This window comes from Centrocercus urophasianus, unplaced genomic scaffold, assembly GCF_019232065.1.
Source record: "Centrocercus urophasianus isolate 14NV4802_14NV808 unplaced genomic scaffold, USGS_Curo_1.0 seq_41, whole genome shotgun sequence".
NCBI classification, from domain to species: domain Eukaryota; kingdom Metazoa; phylum Chordata; class Aves; order Galliformes; family Phasianidae; genus Centrocercus; species Centrocercus urophasianus.
The window spans coordinates 3,229,612-3,240,515 of record NW_024884989.1 but is presented as its reverse complement, the minus strand read 5'-3'; the positions used below and the strand labels follow the sequence as shown (position 1 = coordinate 3,240,515).

At 44.6% G+C, this 10,904-nt stretch overlaps 1 protein-coding gene across 1 annotated transcript in view; it reads right to left on the bottom strand.

Moving 5' to 3' along the window:
* Positions 1-383: 383 nt before the first annotated feature.
* The window catches only part of WDR45B (WD repeat domain 45B), a 13,869-nt gene continuing 3,348 nt past the window's right edge, over positions 384-10,904 (bottom strand). The window contains exons 2-10 of the mRNA XM_042833280.1: positions 10,129-10,203; positions 7,617-7,718; positions 6,958-7,045; positions 6,306-6,400; positions 5,047-5,237; positions 3,838-3,923; positions 2,879-2,980; positions 2,219-2,340; positions 384-1,906 (exon numbers count right to left, since the gene is read on the bottom strand). Of these exons, the coding sequence (XP_042689214.1) occupies positions 1,800-1,906; positions 2,219-2,340; positions 2,879-2,980; positions 3,838-3,923; positions 5,047-5,237; positions 6,306-6,400; positions 6,958-7,045; positions 7,617-7,718; positions 10,129-10,203 (968 nt within the window). The 3' untranslated portion in view covers positions 384-1,799. The remainder of the gene's footprint in view (positions 1,907-2,218; positions 2,341-2,878; positions 2,981-3,837; positions 3,924-5,046; positions 5,238-6,305; positions 6,401-6,957; positions 7,046-7,616; positions 7,719-10,128; positions 10,204-10,904) is intronic.

Below are 10,904 nucleotides of genomic sequence, written 5' to 3'. Positions count from 1 at the left end.
GCAGAGGGAAAGGATCATCCTTACAGAACAGTTTCTGATGGCTTCCTGCCCTGCTCCAGGGAGACCGCAGTCCAGTCATTCTGCTAATGCAGCAGTTAAGGGTGAGCTTCAGAACAGCAGCACATAGGGATGGTGCAGTAAACAGTGATGCAGTAGGGATCCAGAACAGCACTGGTTTGCACTGGAAGTGGGACTGGTGCTGAGATGGTCTCTTTCTGGTATAAATAGCAGCATTTCCTAGGCAGCAATCTGTGCACTTCATGGCCTGCATTACCAGGCTCCAAGCAGCACAAATCTGTTTGTCCTCTACCATCCAGCACTGTTTGCTCAGCTAAATATTCCCTAAAGCCTGCAGCAATAGGAACTTTGGGTGTGATCGTGAGTACAGCAAAATTAGTCACTTTTATTTAAAAGAAATAACATATTACAAATAAGTGTGCAAAACAATTTGTGATTAAATACACATAAAAGCAACATGCAACCTGGACATCGAAGTCTGCGTAGAAGTTAGTCCTCAGTATGTTACATGACACTAAAAGAAACTGTCAAATGTAGAGAGTCTGCACCTAAACAATCTTAATGTGAACTGGGATGTCGGATTTGAAGCATCTGTGAAATTAAATTTCAGAAGAGCAAGACTTCCCTCCCCCAAGTGCTGAGAGCTTGTGTCTATTTCAGTTCCTAGTTTAGTATTTTGTGCCTTAACCCAGCATTAAATCTTAACTGCTGCACAACTTGGGGAAAGAGTTTGCAACTGATTTACTCTAACCTACCCCTCCTAAGGTAAACGTAATGCAGTACAACATCTCAAAGAAAAAAAAAAAACTGCACATTTAAAGCCAGTGCAGAGCAGCTGCTCTGTGCCACCTGGTTCATGTATTGCGCTGGATGCGTAAGCAGCCACTCCACTCTTCCAGTTGAAGTACAGGAATTTTCCAAGCAATCTGTACAGCTGTGACAGCAGGACCACGGGTGGTGGTTTTTTCTTTTGAACCTGGAATGGCTGTTCCCTTACAGAAGGAACTGGCTCTACAGCTGCAGGAGTTCCCCATGCCCGTGTCCTGGCTGCTTGCTCCACGCACTGAGGAGAGGTTAGTTGGGTCAGCAAATGCCTAAATGTGCCTTCAGCTACTATGTACAGTTTGGCACCTTTTGACCATTAGTGCTGATCATTCAACTCAGCCACTGTGGGCAGGTGGACACAAGCAGTGGGCTGTAGCCACAGGACGACCCCCAGCCAACCAACACGGCTCAAGCTCCAGTCTTTTCTGGCTACGCACCTCTCCTCTGGTACACTGAGATGTGTTCAGGGAAAGGGGAAAGGCTGAAGTCCTTTTGTAGCCCGGCTGGTGGAGTTATATTTGGGTTTGAGTGGAAGTATTGCCCCCCACTTCCGGCACTGCCTAAAATCTTCTGCTTTCACATCCCTTTTTCTAAGGCTAGTCCTGACATTTGCACAGCCCCCTGCAGATCTTTCAGTGTGGCAGGCACTCGTGTTTTAACTGAAGTCATTTCACAGTTTAAAGAGAAACCCAATAGGCACAAGCTTTTTGAAAGCCACAACTTGAAAACTTGAATTGATGACAGTAATCCAAAGAGATTTTAATGATGAAAGCTTGCAGAAATGAGAATAAACAAATGTAGTCCCCTACTTCAGAGCTTGTTCCGATCGTGGTGGGCCAGGCTTCTCACTGAGGTCTGCTAAACTTCTTGATCAGCATTGGACATTCATATACTGTCCTCCCAAAGATGCAGAATAGCCAAGGCAGTACTTTGACCTGTGCACTCCCTCACTTCAGTCAAAGCTTGTCATCGGTCATTTCGAGAAACTGAGCATAGACATCCCTTGAGCATTCCCCTTTTTGGTTGAATAAGAACTTGTAGTAGCTGCCATCTGCACATATTGCTGAAACAAAAACAAAGTCATTTTCAGTTCAGCTGTTTGAGAAGTGCTGTTCTCTTACCTCATTTAAACTGACAGAGGTGTCCTGCAAGAATCTGAAAAGCCTGAGATAAATTGCTCCTCATGCAGTGTCTGTCAACCCAGACAGCCTGCCAGGTGGCTGCGCTGTGAGCAGGCCCTCAGCCCAGTCTGGCAGCAGCAGCTCCTGCTCACACCTGCCATGCTGTCTCATCTGAACACTCCTTCCAGCTCCAAACAAGCATGGTGCAAAATCTGCTTCTCCAGACAGAACCTGGAGGACCCCCTGGTACTTACCTAAGACAGCATTTGGCTCTGTTCCAAAGGCACAAATGCACGGAGAGCCTGAGGGAACCTGAAATTTGGAGAAACTCCATTTGGAACTGAAGTACTTAGGGAGAAAGCTGGCAGAGGCCAAACTGAAAGGAAGAAAAAAGAAACAGACAACTCAGTAAAGTGTTGACCAGTGTTGATTTAGAACTGCTGGCACATCTGAACAAGTCTCAGGGTGCTACTGTTACTGACTGCCTGTTTCCTTCAGCTAAGCATCAGGCAATATATGCAGTTCTGCTCCCAGGGACGGGTGACTGTACAACTACCTTTCTGGGTTTTAAGTGACTGCCAAAACTGCTAAGAGGACTGATTTTAGTAGAGATCCCTTTGTGTAACTACCACAGTATGATCGTGCTATGAATAAATTCCTCAGCCACTGGAAAAGCCCCACCATCCCACTGGAAGAACTCTACAGCTCCATGAAGGGCAGAAAAATGGCAGTTGCTAAGCAGTCCTAAATTTGCAGTTATATTCAAGCAGAACAACAGATTACTATTAGCAGCTCAAGTGGTGTAGGTATTGGTTGTTGCTGTTGCTCAGGGAGCCATTATCTGACAGGCCCAGTGCTTTATTGCAAGGGCAGCCACTCCTTCCACGCAGGCTTCGGAATGGCTTAAAACCTACCTTGACTGCTTATTTCTTTTGGGGTCTTCTGCAGCAAAAATATGTACTGTGCCATGGTCACTGGATACGCAGATTAAGGAAGCATCCTGATTGAAGTTAATGCTGTAGAGAATAAGGACAGCTGCAGTATTTCCACTGAAACATATCCCCATTTCCTGTGTGTAAAATCTCACTTATGCTGTTGTCTGGGGCAGCTGTCATCCTGCCCAGGGAGGTGTTAATGGCTCCTCCAGTTCAGTGCAGTTTTGCTGACTGGAATGAACACCCCTTCAGAGATAAGTACACACATCAGAACACGGAGGACCCGGTTCGTCAGTAACAGCCAAGCTGCAGACTGCCCTGGGATGGACACAACTGACGTGATCTGTTCTGCCACTTGTATTAAAAGAAAATGTACAGCTGCTGCTCCAACCAGCAGACAGGTAAATACAATTAAATACAATGGGAAACACTTCTACACCCAAAGGCTGAGGCTAAGTAGAAGAAAGCAGTTTTCCCCCTCTTCACTGGAAAGTGTTTCAGGCAGCGGACTAAGAGTCAAACTTCTGCCTCAGGCTCTTGCACACAGGGTGGCAGTGTGTTACGATAAACGTTATGCTCACACCCAGTACTCACCCTCCTGGTCTCTGGGAAGCATTCAGCTGCATTGCTGCCTTCCCCATATTCCCGTGTGAAGTTCCCACCCAGCTACAGCCTGTTCTATACAGAAATGTGCATCTACCAAGGTGCAGCCCCAGGCACGGTCCCACTGCGATGGCTCTTCCTCACCCATACTGAGCAGAGGAAGCAGCACAGTGAACACAGTCCCCAGCGTGGCCCTGGGCCCCCTGACCACCAAAAGTGTTTTGCTTTGTGCCCATGGCAGTGCAGCTCTCTTTGCTTTTTGAAAGAGGCTCGGCTGCCATTCCCCAGGTGTAACAGCACCCCAAAGAAGACAAAGCAGAAGCAATTAAACATACCAGTATATATTGGCCGCCTGTGATCCTCTGCGTAGCTCCTGGATTAAATGCCCTGATGAAGTATCAAATATTCTTATGAGGGTCCCCTTGAGAAGGAATCGAGCATTGTATTAGGACATACAGTACATTCAATATGGCTGTTTGCCTGAAACAAATTGTCTGAAAATGCTGTTTGAGCTCTATCCAAAAGAAAAACAACTGAAAGCCACAGGAATAGTCTCTTAGCATCATCCAGTAGCTCATTATTCTTTTTAGCAGTGGAGTTTGCAGCTCGAAAAGCTCCATTCAGAAGAATTCCAGTAGCTATGCCTAGTTAAGAGAGACTGTGACTGCTTTTTTTCAGGCTTCTTTGAACTACGGGTTGTACAGTAGAACCTATTCCAAACACTGGTGGAATTAATTTAGATCATCCCTGAGAAACTCATTGTAGCTGAGGGAGAGAAGGCAGCAAGCACTCAGCCTGCCCCCTACACACCTGCCTTACGCTCACTGGGACAGCTGGGAGCCCTCCCTGGGAAGAGGAAGCTCAGGAGGCAGACTCCACTGACACCCATACAGGGACACAGGTCTGTGACTCGCTGTGTGTTCCCTCTGCATGTCTGCATCAATCCCAAAGCAATCTGTACTACGCAGGAATGCCAGGGTTTTGTCAGCATATTGAACTCTGCAGCCCTATGAAACTCAAGCCCACACAAAGTGCAGTCAGTTCCCCAGTAACCTTTATACTGGTTTATTTTTGCACACTATGAACACGCCTGCAGTGTGCGTATGAGAACTGCAGTCCTCCACTCTAAGTCCTGCTTGCCTGTATAACTTTAAAGCCAGTGAGTAAGAAAACTTAAATAGAACCTAACAAAGGTCTTTAAAAATCAACAACTAACCAAAGAAAGCAAAACAAAGAAAATCCACTGAATAGTATTTACTGAAGAAAGCATGAACTGATGAACTGCCTGGGCCAAATTCCATACAAATTTCACTGAAGGGTCAGAGCTACAGACAGCTAGAATATGAATGCTACCTCAAGTGCTGCATTTCCATTGCTGTTGGAACTTCCTGAAGAAGCAGTAAAGAAAAAAGTATGTTTCAAAGACAAATGGACCAGTGAGTTCCATCTGTGCCTTTCCCATGAGAGGACACAACTCCCTATTTTGGAAGAGTTCCCACACTAAAATGGGCAGTAAGTCAGAGGTACGTGGTCATCGTTCTTACTTTTTCTGATGCTGTTGCAATTCTTGTTCCCTGCAGGTTTAATGCTATACAGCTCAGGACGCCTTCGTGAGCAGGTATGTCCACGGGAGGCTTCTCTGTGTTGGCCAGATCCACGATCTGCACGTGCCCAGTGTGTGTTCCAGGAAACGCAAGGAGGGAATTATTACTATTTGGACAAAGGACACAGAGACCTGCAAAACAAAAAAAGGAAAACAGCTTTGTAGCTTCCACGACCCAATGCGTTGTTCAAACAAGTTTGCAAAATATCAGTAATTGGAGAACAAACATAAGTGGTCAATCAGAAATTCCTTTTAATGTCTTTTGGTATTGCAGAATCCCAAAATCCGATCCATCCATAGGTGCAGACCATAAAGAAGGAGCACAGCATAATTTTAACTCCCTCCCATCATGACTTTAAAGTAATCTATTTGCTATCCACCATCTGGGTGCTTTCAGAGATCGGCTCTGTCAGTCTGGTAGAGCAAAGCTATTTAAAATAAAATAAAATGAAAGTCTCCTTAGCAGCTTAAGAGAGCAAAGAGTTTGCAGCAGGTGACACTTTCATTTAGATTTCCACTCAGCCAGCATTTACTTCTCCAGTTTTAGACCTGCACTTAACAAAGCTCATCACAGGTGTGCAGCTGACCTGGAAACGTGTTCATCTCTTCACTCTCAAGGCTCTTCTTCCAGAAAGCTGTTCTGTTTTTTGGTAAGTAAAGGCACTGCAACTGACCTATTCCTTAAGCCAAACCTCAGCCCTACCCACCTGTGCCAGAGCTGCTGTCCCTGCACTGCAGCCTGTCCAGGACACTGGCTGACATTTCCAAATCAACTCTTTTCAACCAGAGACCAAAGTCATCCCTTGCTGATTAGTCTCTTTCTGACACTGTAGAGAACAAGTCTCCAGACAGTTCTACCTTCATTAGAAAAGAGGAATTTTGCCCTTGGTTGTTGATAATTTCAGCATTATGTTCACAGATGCTTTACATAAGAAAGCATGTAGCTCCTAGGGAAATCAAAGCAGTAACATTATAGGGGTAGAAGAAAAAGCTTTTCAGAGCCAAATGTGGATATAATTTAACAACCATTTTATAAACACAGATCACCTTCAAAGGGCATGGCTACCCTGTTGTAAGTAAAGTGTTGTAAGTAAAGTAAATGATTTACTAAGTGAAACAAAATCAGGCATGTACAGATAAACAGCACTACAAGAACTAAATAAAACTGCTTCCATTCCCCAGCCCACACACAGCACTAACCTTTAGGGTTGTAGCAGGTTTCAAAGACGTGCAGCTGGTGGGGATTGTGTGTGAATGTGAAAACTTTAATCATGGAATCCAGGACTACCACAATTCTGAAAGACACAAGAAGTTCCTATGACTTGGTGCAGGGTAGAAGACAGACATGTATTAATTCAGATCTGCGGAGGCTTTCAACAGATTTAACAACTGTAATATTTGTTCCTACTCTCAGCCCTGCAAAAAAAACCCCAAACCACACAACTATGAGCCTGCAAAGCACTTTTATCTGGAGCTGTGGCAGCAGAACCCGTCCGCCCACACATACACAGGACTCCAGCTGCTAACAAATGCTCTTGCTCTAGAGATTCACTTGATTCACCTCACACACCATACCTACAGACACCACTGCCAGCAGCAGCCATATGAGAACACAGCCCTTTGAAAGAAGGCCACAAAGTCCCACAGGCTTTTTATCAGGCTTCAGATACACTCCAGTTGTGATCTGTTGACCTAAACACCTGCCCCAAGATCCTGTTTTAAATAAAGGACATCAGCAATGAAAGCTAAGTGTTACAGCAAAACCTTTTCATTTCTGTAAACGGCTGGAAATGAGTAAGAGCTGCTCATCTAACCTACAAGGCCGACCATTTGGAACACGTGCTGCACCTACCTATCTCTTCGCAGCTTAACTGCTTTGACTTCTGTAGAAAATTCTATCTCAATGACAGTCTTCTTCTTCAGGTCATCCCAGATCATTACTGGAACAGTACAGAGATGACTGTGTTAGTTCACCAAAGCATAGCTGAAGATCCATAGAGTCTCTATTAGAACAACTTCTAGTTTCTGAGACCAACAGGTGCCTTCAGCAGCAAAGCAGTCACAGGTTGGCATTCTGCCTAACACCAACCCGCCAACCCATTCTATGTCTCCTGCAGACAGGGGCTGGAAAACTCAAAATGCAAAAGCAGATAATAAAAATATCTTCTACTAAAGATTATTTTTTCTCCCCCTATTTCTTTATTTCATTGACAGCCCTCCCAATAAGGCAAAGTTTCCATACCAACCCTGCCAACTAAGGGCCGTTTCCCCCCAGAGCTGCTGAGCCAAGATCCCTTTGCAAAGCTAACCAAGCACAGCCTTTGTCACTGCAATGAGTCTGAGAGACTGCAGATAACTGTTAACAAATACTGAGAGCTGCTGCAGCAGCCCTTCCCTTCCAACCTTCAGAACACAAGAGCCCATCTCAAGGCTAGGGTTCAGGCTGGGTGGTTTCACACAGCTTAGCAAGACAAATGTTTGCAAACTGTTTGGTGAGACTCAAGGCAGTACCTTTGTTAGGAGGGTACTTGGGCTTCTTTCCTCCTCCTACGAGTGCTAAATAGTTGCAGCGAAATAACATTTCCACGTGGCCAACACCGCCCTCCGGAAATTCTGGAAGACAAATGTATTTCATTTAAAGCACCACAACCTGTGAAAATGCCTTTTAATTGCTACCAGAGTTACAGCGGAGTTCAAGTTATCCACCACGCTGCTCAGGCATCCACAAAGAATGGTATCTTCTTAACCTCATATCGAAACCAAACCAAAGAAAACAGGATCCTCTGTGTGGAGGTGACAGACAAGGCAAACCCGAGCACTGCATGACTGAGAAGGGCTGGTTTGTTTGATTTAAGTCCAGGAATCACAGTAAACTTGCTTTGTTCCTCACTCAGATCAGCTCAGATCACTGCTGCTCTTGTCAGCTGGGACAGCCCTCGTTTCACATGCAGAAAAAATCAGCAAGATGTTGAAATTCTATAGAAAGATTCTGCATGAGAGCAGATCAAGCAATACCACGGGAGCGTGATCGTTCCTATTACACACTAATGTTGTAAATATGTTTAGAAAGAATGAGTGGCCAATTCAAATTCTTTCCCCAGCTAATTGCCCTCATGAACACAGTCTGAGTCTGGTGTTGCTCTATTAAGCCAATGGTATGGATTTAAAAAATACCAAATACGACGACCAACAAGGTCATGAAGTTCTTCATGTGCAATGGGACCTGGCTTCATAGTCTTGGTGGATTTGAGGAAAGAAGACAAAACGTACATATGTGTGACTGAAACAGAATCTTTACTTCTGTTCTCAGGATGTGCCCACAGCTGTTAGGACACCTGAGAATGGTCCACCTGCAGAGAGCCTCCACTCCAGCTGTACACAATGCAGGACACGTAGTGAAAAACAGTGCAGCTGGTACAGCCTGTGTCTTATTTACTGCTAGGAATACAGTTCTACTTTTGTTTTCTTCTTCATACAACCTGAATTGCAGGGGAAGTAGAATAAGATCCCGTGATGGTGGAAGAATCAAGTATCAAGCAGAGGATTTGCCATTGGATGCCATTTGAGTTGGGTCTTGGTTTTGTTCACATAGCTTAGAGGGAAGTTTGGCATTCAGCCACAACTGTGGCCTTCGGATGATCCAAGTCACAACCCAAACCTTTTATTTAACAGACTGCCCAGTACTTCCACAGGTGGACACATTCCAGTAAGAAAGATGGATGAAACTAATCAGCTCTTCCAAAGCTACAGAGAAAGTAGAGATCTCACAAGTAATCAATTGAGAATTGCTGTCAGAAACAGGGATGGGAAAGAACAGCAAAAACATCAGGGGATGAGAGTGGAGGTACTACAATGGAAAGATTTAGACATGTGCATAAATGATAGGATTAAGGGAGATTCAGGTAGGCATTAAGAGGCTCTGCCACACATCTGGACGAGGAGTTTATGTTGTATGTGACCACACAACTCTGAAGACAGGAAACATTTCACAACAGTTTCCCACGCTCAGAGCTCCTATCAGGGAGAGTTTTGACAACGACCTCAACAGGACTTCAAACTGACTTCTGAACCTGCAGCATGCTGCCACAGATGGAAGTTAGAATGCATGATACTTGCAGAAGAGTTTACTATTAGGAACAGAAAGTCATTTGTCAGCTTTTGTCACATGAATTGTGACTGAAATCTCTTACAGCACTAAAAGCATGCCTGGGTTCATAGGAACTGCAGTGCTATTTTACAATACATTTCTCCTCTTATAAATCTACGTTCCGGTTTATCACCACAGTGACAGCATAGGGAAACCTGTTCACTGTATCAGCTTTCCTTCCGCACTTAAGGTCAGAATCACATCTGGATTTCATTTTCCCTCACTGTGACTCAGTTGAATGCCTGCTGATAAAACCCCATTACCTGTTAACACCGAAACCTTCCTGTGAAGCACAATAGTGTGTTTACTGCTTCAGGATGCTCCCAGCTTTTTTAAGCACAAAGAGAATATATAGCTTAGAGCACGAGTGTGAGAGGTCTGAATTCACAGTGCTCTCGCAAGCAATGCTGCACACAAGTACAAGCAGCTTTACGTCCAGGTCTCCAGAACAGGGCAGCAGTTTTACTGTTGTGCTCAATCATCCAGGCTGCTGCACAAGGACAGAACAGCTCCTCACGATGGCACACGGTGATGCTGCAGCAAGCAACTCTTCTCCCACTTGTCAGCAGCCACACAACTCATCTCCTGTTTGGGACTACAAACAGCAGTAGCAGCTCCTGCAGTTCAGCCGCTGTACAAAGGTGAGACAACTTCATCAGCAGCCAGCTTTATGCTAATTAGCAGCATCTAAACGAACATCTCACGAGGCAGTGGTGTAAGTGACAGCCCCTCTGACACCAGCAGGGATTTCTTTCATAAGGCTTTATTCTAAGCCTTCCAGGGATGTAAAAGCAAGAATCGTTTTGGAAAAAAATACATACACAAGGCTGAGCTTCCAACACAAAGATAGCAAGGTATAATAATTAAGCATTTTACCTTGTTTCTCTTTTTCTTTGAGTGGATCTGCATTATAAACTCGGAATCCATTTTCCATTCCACATGCAAAGCATCCTGTAGTAAAAAGCACATTATACATATACACATATACAGTAACTGGGAGATACACAGAAGATTTAAGGTAGTGCCAGAGGTTAGGAGAGCATCACTCAGTAACTGCACTGTTAAACATAAGCTGAAGAACACTGGGCAGCTTTGCTAATGTTTGCAAGCAGAAAGCACTTGGAGAAGCTGTCCTCTGTGCTGGCCTCGATTGCAAGCAGCACATTCTTAGCATTCTTTTCAAACAGGTGAGGAAACAACAGAAGGAAAGGAGAGCAATTCACAGCCCACAGGTATCCCATGCCACAGTACTGGAGGGAAGGAAACATTTTAACTTTTAAGGTCCTTTTGACAGCACAATTAAGCAAACCTCTCCCACTTCTTATTAGGTCAGGATTCACTCTGAGGTCGCAATACATGAGAAGAGGGATCTGTTCATGTTTCTATGGAACAGCGCTCACCCAATGTAGTTCCTAAAGAATACTGAAATAAGAGCCTACTAGTGACTAGCTGCCCATAGCATATGGCAGTAGCTTAAGTCTAAACCAGTGAATGATCAGAAGGAAACCTTTGGAAAAGTAATGTTTTAGCTACACGTACGCACAGAAGCACAAATGTGCTTTTTGGTGGAATCCATCAAAGCAGCAGTATCCTGTCTTACCTGCTAATGGGTGCATGCAGCTACTAATAGAAGTAAATGCCAGTGTGAAACT